General features: G+C 36.2%; 1 protein-coding gene across 18 annotated transcripts in view; it reads left to right on the top strand.

Annotated features, from left to right (window-relative positions):
- CDC42BPA (CDC42 binding protein kinase alpha) overlaps positions 1-14,345 on the top strand; it is a 330,073-nt gene that overhangs the window by 292,123 nt on the left and 23,605 nt on the right. For all 18 annotated transcript variants that reach the window (XM_017526457.2, XM_017526468.1, XM_017526469.1 and 15 more), the window contains 7 exons: positions 694-910; positions 2,066-2,128; positions 3,318-3,911; positions 6,317-6,414; positions 9,004-9,088; positions 12,747-12,870; positions 13,583-13,700. In XM_017526457.2, coding sequence (XP_017381946.1) covers positions 694-910; positions 2,066-2,128; positions 3,318-3,911; positions 6,317-6,414; positions 9,004-9,088; positions 12,747-12,870; positions 13,583-13,700 — 1,299 coding nt within the window. The remainder of the gene's footprint in view (positions 1-693; positions 911-2,065; positions 2,129-3,317; positions 3,912-6,316; positions 6,415-9,003; positions 9,089-12,746; positions 12,871-13,582; positions 13,701-14,345) is intronic.

Raw genomic sequence — 14,345 nt, 5'->3', positions numbered from 1 at the left:
TCTTAAAGGAATTCATATATGTAAATTTTAAAACTGCTTTGATAGTATTGTTTATATAATGATAAACTTTCATTTAAATACTAATTCAAATGATAAAATCTTAATGATGATGTGAGTTGTGAAATAACAATGTATTACTGAGCACTTCTGACTTCTTAAAACAAGTTGCAAGTCAGTATAGCGTAGCGCTTAAGATCATGGGCACAAGAGTTCTAGTTGTGTGTCGTTGGCGAAATTACTTAATTGCCGTGTATCACAGTTTTTTCATATATAAAATAAGGATATAAAGGCATTACATCCTATTTCATGACGATGTTAACAGAATTAAATGAGGTAATACTAGTAAAGTATTTAGATCTACCTGGTGCTCGGTATTTACTCAATAAATGTCAGATGTTGTTGTTGTTATATATGAGTATATTTAATGCCTCTTTAGTGATAGTGTTTGGCACTTTTATAGAAGGAAAATGAAAATAATACAAACATTTCAAATGGTATCTGTCACTTTTGCTTTGTCATGTATTCTAGTGCTAAAACTAGTTATTCCAATTAGGAAAAGCTAAACTCCAGTAGAGTTATCATTTAATGAATGCTCATTTTATTGGTGAATGCTAGGCAGACTAATATAATCATGAAACTAGCATAAAGGGTGCCTGTTTTCTAATATCATGAATATTGATTAAATTGTTCTAGGTCACAGCTTCCCAGCTCTCAGCATCTAATAACAAGTGTTCAATCCTGATGCTAGCAGACAGTGAGAATGAGAAGAGTAAGTGGGTGGGAGTGCTGAGTGAATTGCACAAGATTTTGAAGAAAAACAAATTCAGAGACCGCTCAGTCTATGTTCCCAAAGAGGCTTATGACAGCACTCTACCCCTCATTAAAACAACCCAGGCAGCTGCAATAATAGGTATGAATTTATAATATTTATTATATTATTATAATTGTTTACTAATCTACCTTGAGAACAGGGATTGGCTTTCATCTAGGAATCCCCAGTGTCCAACATACTGTGCATTGTATCACAAATGCTCAGTAAGTGTTTATTGAATGAATGAGACCTATATGAGATCTTTGTTTTTCAGTAAACAGGAGTATAAGCACACTTTCAAAGTGCCTTTTTCCCTGAAAAAAACAACGTGCTAAACATTAGTTCAACCAATCTATTTTCTGCTTGTGTGATTTAGAGCAAGTTAGTTTCTTAGAGTTTAATACATAAAATATAGATGGTAATTACCTGCTAAGGCTATTGGGAAGTTTAAATAAGATGGAATACATAACAAACAGACTGCCTTGCATAAAAGAAATGCCCCATAGCTGGGCACGGTGGCTTATGCTTGTAATCCCAGCACTTTGGGAGCCCAAGGCGGGCGAATCACGAGGTCAGGAGTTCAAGACCAGCCTAACCAATATGGTGAAACCCCATCTCTACTAAAAATGCCAAAAAAAATTAGCTGAGCATGGTGGTGCACACATGTAGTCCCAGCTACTGGGCAAGCTGAGGCAGGAGAATCGCTTGAACCCGGGAGGTGGAAGTTGCAGTGAGCCGAGATCATACCTGCGCACCCCAGCCTGGACAACAGAGCAAGACTCCATCTCAAAACAAACAAAAAAAGGAAATTCCTTTAACAAATGGCAGCTTCTGTGTCTGGAGGTTTACATTTTTGCTGTATTCTTATATATGCATCCAACTCTTTTGTTACTTTCCATAAATACTGAAAAGTTTAATGAGTAGGGTTAAAATACCATTCAAAATTTTTCCCTCCCCAAACAGGAAGTGTAGAACTAGACCTAGGGTACTAACAACCTAGGTTTTTCATTTTGTTTCATCATTTATTAAACAAACATTTACTTCTTTTTTTAGGTATTCATATGGATTACTTTTTAATAATTATTCTATTTTAGAAGACATGAGAGATTTACCAGTATAATCTGAAAAGAAATAGTGTAAACCATTATTGTAATTTATTTCCATTTTTTGCACCAAATGTTCTTATCATCTGTTTTATTAGCATTACATGTTTTTTTTCCTGACAAAAATCTTTCATATTCATGTCTTACATAGATCATGAAAGGATTGCTTTGGGAAATGAAGAAGGGTTATTTGTTGTACATGTCACCAAAGATGGTAAGAGAAAACTTTTTTTTTTTTTGGAGTAATTTTAAATCATGTGTTAAAAAAATTTGAACTCTAGATTCTAAATTCTACAAGGAGCAGGATTTGCTCTTACTTATCCTGTGATTAAAATTTTCCAGACCTAAGTTGATATGTTTATAAATTAAAAGATTAGTTTTAAATTTCTATAATCCCCCTGAGGTTTAAAACTTCAAATGTGCATTGTCTTCTTGTACCATTTTATTTAACAGTTCTGTATGAACTCACATTGCATTTCTTTTTTTTCTTTTTTCTTTTTGAGATGGAGTTTCGCTCTTGTTGCCCAGGCTGGAGTGCAGTAGCACCATCTTGGCTCACCGCAACCTCCACCTCCCAGGTTCAAGCAATTCTCCTGCCTCAGCCTCCTGAGTAGCTGGGATTACAGGCATGTGCCACCATTCCCAGCTAATTTTGTATTTTTAGTAGAGACGGGGTTTCTCCATGTTGGTCAGACTGGTTTCTACCTCAGGTGTGAACCACCCGGCTCGGTGTCCCAGAGTGCTGGGATGACAGGCATGAGCCATCACGCCCAGCCCAGATTGCATTTCTAAAGATGGAACATGAAAAAAAAAAGTACAGCTTGATTTTCCCATTGTTCTATTAGTACCAGAAGAGGCAATAACTATTAAAATGTATTTATTTGGAGGTTTTTCTTCTAGGGAAAAACTAAATGCTGGGTGAAATAAAGAGAGACCAATAAAACTTGGTATTCATAAATGCAATATTCTAAGTTTTATGTTTATATCAACTTAGATCATGGGAAAACAATACATTTAAGACAATGCATTGTTACCCATATAAATACCTTCTGAAAAATGAGTTCTCTGCTTTTAAAAATGGGAATTCCATGGTGACATTCCCTAGAATTTAGCACCAGTAAAAAAGTTTTCCTTGAAAATTTGGCATACTTTTACGCAAGAATCCTTTGGGGTTTGACTTGGCTGCCAGAAATCTCAGGACTCAATACATACTATAGGTGAGTTAAATTCTCTTATGATGGGTTTGATTATCTTTCGTTTTCCCATTGACTTCTGATCTCTTATTCTTCTGTGTGTGCATCTGTAAGTTGACTTACATCCTTTTGAGTATAATTGGGATTATAATGTATAATGATTAATCATTAAAACTTTTTCATTCGATTTATTATTCTTTCTGTGTTTAGAAATTATTAGAGTTGGTGACAATAAGAAGATTCATCAGATTGAACTCATTCCAAATGATCAGCTTGTTGCTGTGATCTCAGGACGAAATCGTCATGTACGACTTTTTCCTATGTCAGCTTTGGATGGGCGAGAGACTGATTTTTACAAGCTGGCAGAAACTAAAGGGTGTCAAACCATAGCATCTGGAAAGGTGCGCCATGGAGCTCTCACATGCCTGTGTGTGGCTATGAAAAGACAGGTCCTCTGTTATGAACTATTTCAGAGCAAGACCCGTCACAGAAAATTTAAGGAAATTCAAGTCCCGTATAATGTCCAGTGGATGGCAATCTTCAGTGAACAGCTCTGTGTGGGATTCCAGTCAGGATTTCTAAGATACCCCTTGAATGGAGAAGGAAGTCCATACAGTATGCTCCATTTAAATGACCATACGCTATCATTTATTGCACATCAACCAATGGATGCTATCTGCGCAGTTGAGATCTCCAGTAAAGAATATCTGCTGTGTTTTAACAGCATTGGGATATACACTGACTGCCAGGGCCGAAGATCTAGACAACAGGAATTGATGTGGCCAGCAAATCCTTCCTCTTGTTGTAAGATTCTCTTTCTTATGGCTGTCTTATCTTTATGTCTCTTTCCTTCCTTTCCCTTCCACTTCATCTCACAAATGTCATTATTAATAACCATGTTTGAAAAAGTCATTCTTAATGCTGTTCCTCAGTATCGATTATGTTGTTTATGTAAAAACCATGTGTAGTTAGGCCTAGGCAAACAGGGCCAGCATTAACATGCACTTAATTTAAATGAAACCTCTTTCCGTGGAATATTTCACTAAGATGGATTTTTTACCCCATGTCATATTTTGAAATAATCCTGAACTATTATCTCATGGTTCCCCCAAAATATGGTGCTTGTAAGCTTCAGTGTCTCACAGAACTTATTCTGGAGAAGTAGTTACTAAGTGAATTATTTGATCAGGTATATTAAGGTATGATGTAGCATCTACAAGAGGTGTTTCTTTCAGTTTTCCATTTTTATCTAGATGGGTAAATACTTATAATTGCTTATTTTGCCCCTTCAAGAAATATTAAGACATGATAAATTATTAAGTACTTTTTGCATGTGTGAGAGATGGAGTCTGTTGCTCTTTCACCCAGGTTAGAGTATAGTGGTATCATCATAACCCACTGCAGTCTCCAACTCCTGGGCTGAAGCAGTCCTCCTCCTTCAGCCTCCCGAGTAGCTGGAACAACAGGTGCACACCACCATGCCCAGCTTATGTTTTTATTTTTATTTATTTGTTTATTTTGAGACGGAGTCTCACTCTTTTGCCAGGCTGGAGTGCAATGGCACGATCCCAGCTCACTGCAACCTCCGCCTCCCAGGTTAAGCATTTCTCTGCCTCAGCCTCCCAAGTAGCTGGGATTAGAGGCATGCGCATACCACCATGCCCGGCTACTTTTTTGTATTTTTAATAGAGACGGGGTTTCACCATCTTGGCCAGGCTGGTTTCGAACCCCTGATCTCATGATCCTCCTGCCTCAGCCTCCCAAAGTGCTGAGATTACAGGCGTGAGCCACTGCGCCTGCCATGTTTTTATTTTTATTTTTATTTTTGTAGAGATGGTCTCATTAGTTGTTCAGGCTGGTCTCAAATTCTTGGCCTCAAGCAGTCCTCCCAACTTGGCCTCCCAAAGCACTGAGATTACAGGCTTGACTCACCACACCCAGCCTTATTGAATACTTTTAATTAGAGAATACTTTGGTTATTGAATAATAATCCAGTTATTATTGAGTATGTGCCATTGAGTATGAGTTACAGCAATGAGTAAAATAAATAGAGTCTTACCACCACAGAGCATGGGGTGCAGTGGAAAAGATTCGTGATAAAGCAAGTAGTTGCAGTGGAGTGTAAGTGTTATGATAGCAGAAGTGCAGAGTTCTGTAGAAGCACATAGGAGAAGTATTTCATCCAAACTTTTGTTTTTAATGCAAAATACTAGAGCATGTTAAAATGTTGAAGGGAAAATCCCTTAGGGAACTACCTGGAAAAGTTGTCTATATAGGAAATAGAGTAAGACCCCCCAAGAAGGCCAGAGAGGACAAAATTCAGAGGACAGGCGCAAGGATTACTTGGGGGCAGGAGGAGTGAAAGCTCTTCAATTGAAACAAGATAGGAGAAGGAGTGATGTATATATGTTTTTTTTATATATGTGTAAATATTAGGTTGCCTTTTTTTGGATTTTTTTTTAATTTATTATACTTTAAGCTCTAGGGTACATGTGCAAATCGTGCAGGTTTGTTAACATAGTTATACATGTGCCATGATGATGGTTTGCTGCATTCATTGCCCTGTCATCTACATTAGGCATTCTCCTAATGCTATCCCTCCCCAATCTCCCCACCTCCTGCTATTCCTCCCCTAGACCCCCACCCCCCAGGCCCCAGTGTGTGATGTTCCCCTCCCTGTGTCTGTGTGTTCTCATTGTTCAACACCCACTTATGAGTGAGAACATGTGGTGTCTGGTTTTCTGTTCTTCTATAAGTATATATTAAGCATCTACCCTATTCATGTAACTGTGCTACAGTGCTTTATTATACATTCTTAACTGGGACTAGAACATTTACCTGAAGATTTCTCTGCTTTCTAAGTTTGATTCGATGTCAGTAACTTAACTACTTTAGGAATCAAATACTGTAAATATAATGAAATTTCTTTATAGAACTCATGTTGGGCAAGGAAATAGTATACCCCTGGTGTTTACAGAATCCTTCTATATTATAATGGCTGTATGATCTGAACCATGGTATGTCAGTTCTTCATTTGTAATATATGTTCTGTTTGCTTCAAAAATGTTTTGATGTGGCTACTAAATGATAGCCACATAGGATTTGGGTGGGATTCTGTTCTACGGTTATTTAGTGTAGACCTTTAAAAATGTTTGGAGTTTAATAGTTAAAAGTCATCTGCAAGCTGTCTCCTCCTTTCCTTCTCCCAGGTTACAACGCACCATATCTCTCGGTGTACAGTGAAAATGCAGTTGATATCTTTGATGTGAACTCCATGGAATGGATTCAGACTCTTCCTCTCAAAAAGGTAATTTAACATTAAAATGTGAGCTAAGCCAACTGAGTGTAAGTGAAAACACTAAATTACTACATAGTAATTTTTTTTAAATTAACTCAGCATTTTCTGGCATCTGTAACTGGCAGTTTGGTACTTAGCTAAGAGTAAGAAAATAGAAAAAAAATCAAGTTGGTTAATTTCCTTATGCATATCTAAAACCATACTAATCTTACTATGTTTGGTTTATGCAAAGTATGATTGTTATTATTATTAACAGCTAGAATATATCCTACAACCCAAAAAATAAAATGTCATTGTTATCTTCCACTTTTGGATTAAGGAGCTCTGAAGAAATACATCATTATTATGAATTATAATTGTTATTTACCCAGTGTTTAATCCTGTGAGGACAGATTTCACAGGCTAGAAATTGATTAAACTTGAGGAACCAAAACTCTTTAAGTGTCTCATGATTGAAAAACAAAGGTTTCGTATTTTCCTAATAAAACATAACATTTTTCTTAATACGTAATCCAATGTTTCCATAACAAAGAGAATTTTTACAAGCATAGACCTGCTAGTTTGCAAAAATGAAGAGCAGTAGTTTTATATAGATCGATATAATATATATTTAGCATATATGATTAGTTGGGGGGCACGGTTTAGAGAATAGGTGATTTTTTTTTTTTTTTTTTTGAGCTCTCACTTTGTCATCTGGGTTGGAGCACAGTGGCACAATTTCAGCTCACTGCAGCCTTCACCTCCTGGGTTCAAGCGATACTCCCACCTCTGCCCCCTGAGTAGTTGGGACTACAGGTGTACACCACCACACCCTGCTCATTTTTGTGTGTTTAGTAGAGATCGAGTTTTACCATGTTGAACAGGTTAGCCTCAAACTTCTGAACTCAAGTGATCCACCCACCTTGACGTCCCAAAGTGCTGGGATTACAGGCATGAGCCACTACACCCAGCCCTGTTTTTTATTTTTATCATGTAATTTTTGCAATATATGTGAAAGAATAGATAGATGGCCTTTGTGAAGCATAGTAATAAACTGATCACTCATGAACCTACCTCCTGAGAATCAGAACATCACTTATATAACTGCAAACTGCATCATGTTGTGCTTATCATTCCTTTGCTTTTCTTAAAATACAGAATATTTGCATATTTAAGTATTCTTAAACAATATATCTTTCAGTTTTGCTTTGTTATGAACTTTATAAAAATGTTATAATATATAGTCATTTTCTATCTTGCTTTCTTTACTCATCTGCCGAGTTTCATTCATTCATGTTGTTACATATACCATAGTTTACAGCTTTTCAATACTATAAAATATTCTGTTGGGTGAATTTATCACTGTTTATTCTGTGATTGGTAGACATTGAATTATTTACTAGCTTTTCCAATTGTGGTTTTCCTGCATATGTTTTTTGGAATATGTTTCTAGGAGTTTAAGTCATATACCTAGAAGCAGAACTGATAGGACGTAGGGAGTTCAGTTATTCAGCTTTATGAGATAGTGTCATATTATTTTCCAAAGTATTGTACCAACTGATACTCCCATCAACAGCATAAAGGAATTCTGATTCACATTCTAGTACTTTCCATTGTCACAATTTATAGGTTTTGTAAATGGTTACAAAGTAGCATCTCATTGACATTTCAATTTACATGTCCCTAATTAACTGTGTTGAAAGTCTTTTGTATGTTTATTCATCATTTATATTTCCTCTTCCATGAAGTGCCTGGTCATGTTTTTTGCTCATTTTGCTATTGGATTGGCCATAGTTTTCTTATTTATTGGAATTCTTTATACATTGTGGTTACTGGTCAATAATGGATATGTAAATCTTTTTCTTCTTTGTGACCTATTTATTCATTTGTATTTGGCTGAACAGAAGTTACTAATTTTAATGTAGTTAAATATATCTTTCTTATCCTTTATGTTTTTCTTTTTTCTCTTGTTTAAGCAACTTTTTCCTACCTTAAGGTCATAAGATACATTCTGTTCTCCTCCAAACATTTTCCTTTTTAAAAAAAATCTTTTTGAAATGTATATATTCAACCTCCAAACATTGTAAAGCTTAGCCTATTACATTTATGTTCTTAATCCATTTGGAATTGATGCTTTTGTGTATGGTGTGAAGTAGAGATTTGATTTTATTGGTTCCATATAACCAGTTGCTCAATCACTATTTAGTGGCAGTGCCTCCTTTCCCCAGTGATCTACCCATCCATCTCCATCATATGTATGCATTCAGTTTTTAATAGTAAAAATTCATAAATCAGCTTTGTCGATATCTTCTTAGTATAACTATTAGGTCATTAATTGCTTTAAAAAGTCTAAGGTTTAAATGTATTTCTACTTATTTATTCATTTGCCTAGGATAGACATCTTTGTAAGTTTGTTTGTTTAAATTAGATAGTATTATACCTTTCCAATCAGAATTATTAACTGGAATTGATTCGCAATTGATTTTTCTGAGAGGACTGTATTTTGAAGTAGATAAATGAGAAATCTTAATAAGTTGTGCTTTATAAGCACAGCAAAAGTTGTATGATTTAATTTTTAAAGGTTTTGTTGAAATACTAATTGTGTTTTTTTAATTTTAGGTTCGACCTTTAAACAACGAAGGATCATTAAATCTTTTAGGGTTGGAGACCATTAGATTAATATATTTCAAAAATAAGATGGCAGGTAAGAAAATATGTATATATTCATAGGGATAGCTTCATTGGAAGTATTATTTCTAAGCTGACTGCCCAAGGTCACATGAATAATGAGTGCCCAAGTCCAGATTTCATCACAGGTATATCTTACTCCAAGTCTGTGGTGTTGGCCACTATCACGGTCTTAATATATTAAAATAAATTACTGAGCCAAAAGTGATTCTGTTTAAGTCATTCTGTATTTGATAGACTTATCTTGTTATTTTTCTGTGGAGTACCTGGGTAAGTAGAGAAATTGTAGCTGATTATATCTTCTGTATTTCCAATATTGTAGAACCTAACCAAAATTTGTAACATTCAAATTATAAACACTCACCTAGAGTTGAAGAATATATCTTCAGGAACATGTCTCCTGCCAGTGTACAGGGCCTAGCACTTCGGAAGGGGTGATGTCAAAATAGAAAGATGCAGGAAAGGGAGGAGAATCATGGCAGTGCCCAGAATCAGGAGAGGGAATGGAGACCCAGAGTGTTACAGACAGGAGGGAGGATATTTGGTCAGTGACCAAAATATTGAGGTGAGACTGTCACTCATGTCGTTACATACCACACATAAAATTGCAGGGAGACTGTCCACCTAGAATTAAGTGTTGTTTGCCAGAGTGTGTCCAAATAGTTAAAATCTCACTTTTATCAAATATTATTATAGTGCCCTCTTCCTTATAATAAAGTCATTTTCATGTCATAGCAGCAAATTTCTATAGAACAAAAATATTTGTAAATTTCTGATCTCTTGTGGCAGGTCTGTTAGCAAAGATGTACTTACAGTACATTATGTATTTAAAATAATTTTTTTTTTTTTTGAGATGGAGTCTCACTCTGTTCCCCAGGCTGTAGTGCCGTGACACAATCTGACTCAACCTCTGCCTCCCAGATTCAAGTGACCCTCCCACCTCAGCTTTCCCAGTAGCTAGGATTATAGGTGTGTGACACCATACCCAGCTAATTTTTTTTTTTTTTTTTTAGTGGAGATGGAGTTTCACCATGTTAGCCAGGCTGGTCTTGAACTCCTGACCTCAAATGATCCACCCACCTCAGCCTCCCAAAGTACTGGGATTATAGGCCTAAGCCATCACGCCCAGCCAGTATTTAGAATAATTTAAGTAGATTTAAATGTAAGTAAAATTATTGGCCTCAAGAAAACACATTAAAACTTTTAGACCCATTATTTTGGGGTAGTGAAATTATTATCTTAATGCTTTTCTCCCACCTACCCCATATTCCTCCAATAAATTTGTCTTTTCTACCATCAAAAAGATCCATCAGAAGTTTTGTGTGTGTGTGTGTGATTATTTTTGTTTTTTTGGTTTTATTTTGTTGGTTTGTTTTTGTGTTATAAGTACTGGAGTACACAAAATTGCTTGATTTCTGGTTCAGTGCCTTGGTACATTCTCTTGGAACCAGAGGTTTCTTGGTGAACATGCTGGTGAAACAGCAGAAGTCTGTGCTAAGAGGATATTCCGTTATGACTTAGAAAAGGATATTCAGGTTTTAGAAGTGATTCTCATTCAGAGATGGATATCTCATGAAGTTAATGAAATGTAAGCTTTAGATTCTTCATTTCCAAGACCTGTACTTAGTTTTATATAGGCATACCTCATTTTATTGTGCGCCACTTTATCATGTTCCACAGATACTACACTTTTTTACAAATCGCAGGTTTATGGCAGTGCTGCCCCCAGTAAGTTCATCGGTGCCACTTTTCCAACAGCATGTGTTGATTTCATATCTCTTTCACATTTTGGTAATTATTGCAATATTTAAAACTTTTTCACTATTGTTCTGTCTGTTATGGTGACCTGTGGTCAGTGATCCAAATTTGAGGTTATTGTAATTGTTTTGGGGTGCCACACACCATGTCCAAATAAGATGCCAAACTTAATTGATTAATGTGTGTGTTCTGACTTTTCCATCAAGCAGCTGTTCCCTGGTCTCCCTCCCTCTCTTTGGGCCTCCCTATTCCCTGAGAACCAACAGAAGTGAAAATAGGCCAATTAATAACCCTGCAATAGACTCTTAAGTGTTCAACTGAAAAGAAGAGTTGCACATCTCTTACTCTAAATCAAAAGCTAGAAATGATTAAACTTAATGAGGAAAGCATGTTGAAAGTCAAAATAGGCTGCAAGCGAGGCTTCTTGCACCAGTTAGCCAAGTCATGAGTGCGAAGGAAAAGTTCTTGAAAGAAATTAAAAGTGCTACTACAGAGAACACAAGAATGATAAGAAAGTGAAACAACCTCACTGGTGTTGCAGAGAAAGTTTTAGTGATCTGGATAGACTATCAGCCACAACACTCCCTTAAGCTAAAGCCTAATCCAGAGCAAAGCTGTCTCTCCAATTCTGTAAAAGCTGAGAGCAGTCAGGAAGCTGTAGTAGAAAAGTCTGAAGCTAGCAGAGTTTGGCTCATATGACTTAAGGAAAAAAGCCATTTCTGTAACGTAAGAGTGCAAGGTGAAACAGCAAATGCTGATGTATAAGCTGCAGCAATTGATCCAGAAGACATAGCTAAGATAATTGATGAAGGTGGCTACACGAACAATACATATTCAGTTTAGATAAAACAGACTTCTATAGGAAGAAGATGCCATCTAGGGCTTTCATAGCTAGAGAGAAGTCAATGCCTGGCTTCAAAGAACAGGCTGACTCTTGTTGGGATTAATGCAGTTATAGCTTTAAGTTGAAGTCAGTGCTCACTTACCATTCAAAAAAATCCTAGGCCCTTAAGAATTAACCGTAACCCTACTCTGCCTATATTTTATAAGCGACAGATTCTTACCTTTTGTAAAGGAAGGGTAGTGGGAGCACAACTCCTTTTTACTCCATATCTCATAGATTGAAAGTTGCAGGAAATTTTTTTATTATATAAAGATAGTTGTGGGCCGGGCGCTGTGGCTCAAGCCTGTAATCCCAGCACTTTGGGAGGCCGAGGCAGGTGGATCATGAGGTTAAGAGATCGAGACCATCCTGGTCAACATGGTGAAACCCCGTCTCTACTAAAAAATACAAAAAATTAGCTGGGCATGGTGGTGCGTGCCTGTAATCCCAGCTACTCAGGAGGCTGAGGCAGGAGAATTGCCTGAACCCAGAAGGCGGAGGTTGCGGTGAGCCGAGATCATGCCATTGCACTCCAGCCTGGGTAACAAGAACGAAACTCCGTCTCAAAAGAAAAAGATAGTTGTATTGTTATTTACACAAATAGCTTACCATTTACGCCTGATTACTGTTAAGGGTAACAATAGTAGCTCTTTAACAACACCCTAAGCCATTGAAATCAATACCTAGAGGGAGAGAAAATACAGTATTGAGATACCAGGGTGGCATGGCTGAGCAGAGTGACAGGACACCAAGACAACTACAGTTTTCTTCAAGTAAAATTATGTCACACTATGTTTATAGTCAAGTAAAAGTGAAAGTGTATTTTTTAAGCTATGTTTACTTTCAGCATGTTATCTGTTTACATAGGTTCTGTTAAATCTTACTTACTGTGATTATCAGCACAACATTCAAAAACCAGAATTGCATATACTTGTATTAGTAATCAATGTTTGTACTGTCTTGGAGACTAATAGATAAAAAGCATTTTAGCAGTTTAAAGAACATCATTATTGTTTGTATTTTTTTTTAACAGAAGGGGATGAACTGGTAGTTCCTGAAACATCAGATAATAGTCGGAAACAAATGGTTAGAAATCTTAACAATAAGCGGCGTTATTCCTTCAGAGTTCCAGAAGAGGAAAGGATGCAGCAGAGGAGGTAGATACTTAACCTGTACTATCATCCATGCATGCTTGTACCATCTGAAGGGCTACTTGGTGATGATACTGTATTTGATTTGGAAGGAAAATTGGGTGTCTGAAAATCTCATTCATCTGTGGTGTCAAAAACCAGTAATGAATGTAACTTCTCAATGTCACTTTAATTAATATTCTCAAAGTTGTGAGTATGTACCAGATTAAGGACCTTATTTTTATTCACTTCTGTATGTATATGGAATAGTCATATTTTTGTATTGTGTACCTCTTCTACAACATAAGCACAGAACATAGCTATGCATACAAGTTTACTGTATTTGTAAGTTCAGACTACTCTCTTTATGAGCAAACAGAAGTAGGAGTGTAGTATTTACAGTTACATATAAAATCATTTCTGAAGTGTTATTAATCATTTTTAAAGACACATAAAATGTTCACAATTATATGTAAAATAGAGTAGAGCTTCTTTGATGTCTTAAGTATTTAAAAGGACTCTCTCTACTTTTCTACCTAAAATCATAAGATCCTTTATTTAAAATTTAAAACAAAACATTTTTAGGAAGTAAATTTTTAATTGAGTATATTCTGTTACTCTAATTTTATTCTTATTAATGTGATTTAGCAGTTTTTATTAAGAATATTAAGTATGCTTAATTTTTTAATAAATGATGTAAATTTGGGAACAGTGTCTAAGCAGATGCTTTGTGTTACAGGGAGATGCTACGAGATCCAGAAATGAGAAATAAATTAATTTCTAATCCAACTAATTTTAACCACATAGCACACATGGGTCCTGGAGATGGAATACAGATCCTGAAAGACCTTCCCATGGTAAGAGGAATTAAGAGTGAATGTAAAAAAGGGCCAGGAGGAGAGGAATGTAAATATGTAGGCTTAAATATATACATAGACTTCAAAGGATATGTGAATGTAATGAGGAAATGTTTCTCTCAGTATACCACAATATGTCTAATATGTATGATGACATACCTGATGAACAAAACACAAAATTTAGATGTCTGTCAGAAGCCAAGCAAATCAAGTTCTTATTTAGCTCCATATTGGAGAATTTCTCCCATGCCTAGATTTACTATTGGTGGTGGAAGAAACTACCAGATTTGGAGAGGTTCTATACCAAGTTTGGAATGTGGTTGCCAACTCACTAAAATTTCACTACATTTTAGCAAATCAGTACAGATATTTGGCCTACTCTTCCCCACCTCCAACCCCGAGAGAACTACATTAGCTTCGTCATTAGTGGTCACATCACTCTGATAATTGTGAAACTAAATCTTTTTCCTTTGCCCAGTTACAACATGTCACCGGGTCAGTTGTACATGAAAAAAATATAACATAGGCCGGGTGTGGTGGCTTATGCCTGTAATCCCAGCACTTTGGGAGGCCAAGGCATGAGGATTGCTTGAGGCCAGGAGTTCAAGACCAGCCCAGGCAACATAGCAAGACCTCATTTCTTTT

This window comes from Cebus imitator, unplaced genomic scaffold, assembly GCF_001604975.1.
Source record: "Cebus imitator isolate Cc_AM_T3 unplaced genomic scaffold, Cebus_imitator-1.0 Scaffold42, whole genome shotgun sequence".
NCBI classification, from domain to species: domain Eukaryota; kingdom Metazoa; phylum Chordata; class Mammalia; order Primates; family Cebidae; genus Cebus; species Cebus imitator.
This window is presented reverse-complemented; position numbering and strand designations above follow the sequence as displayed.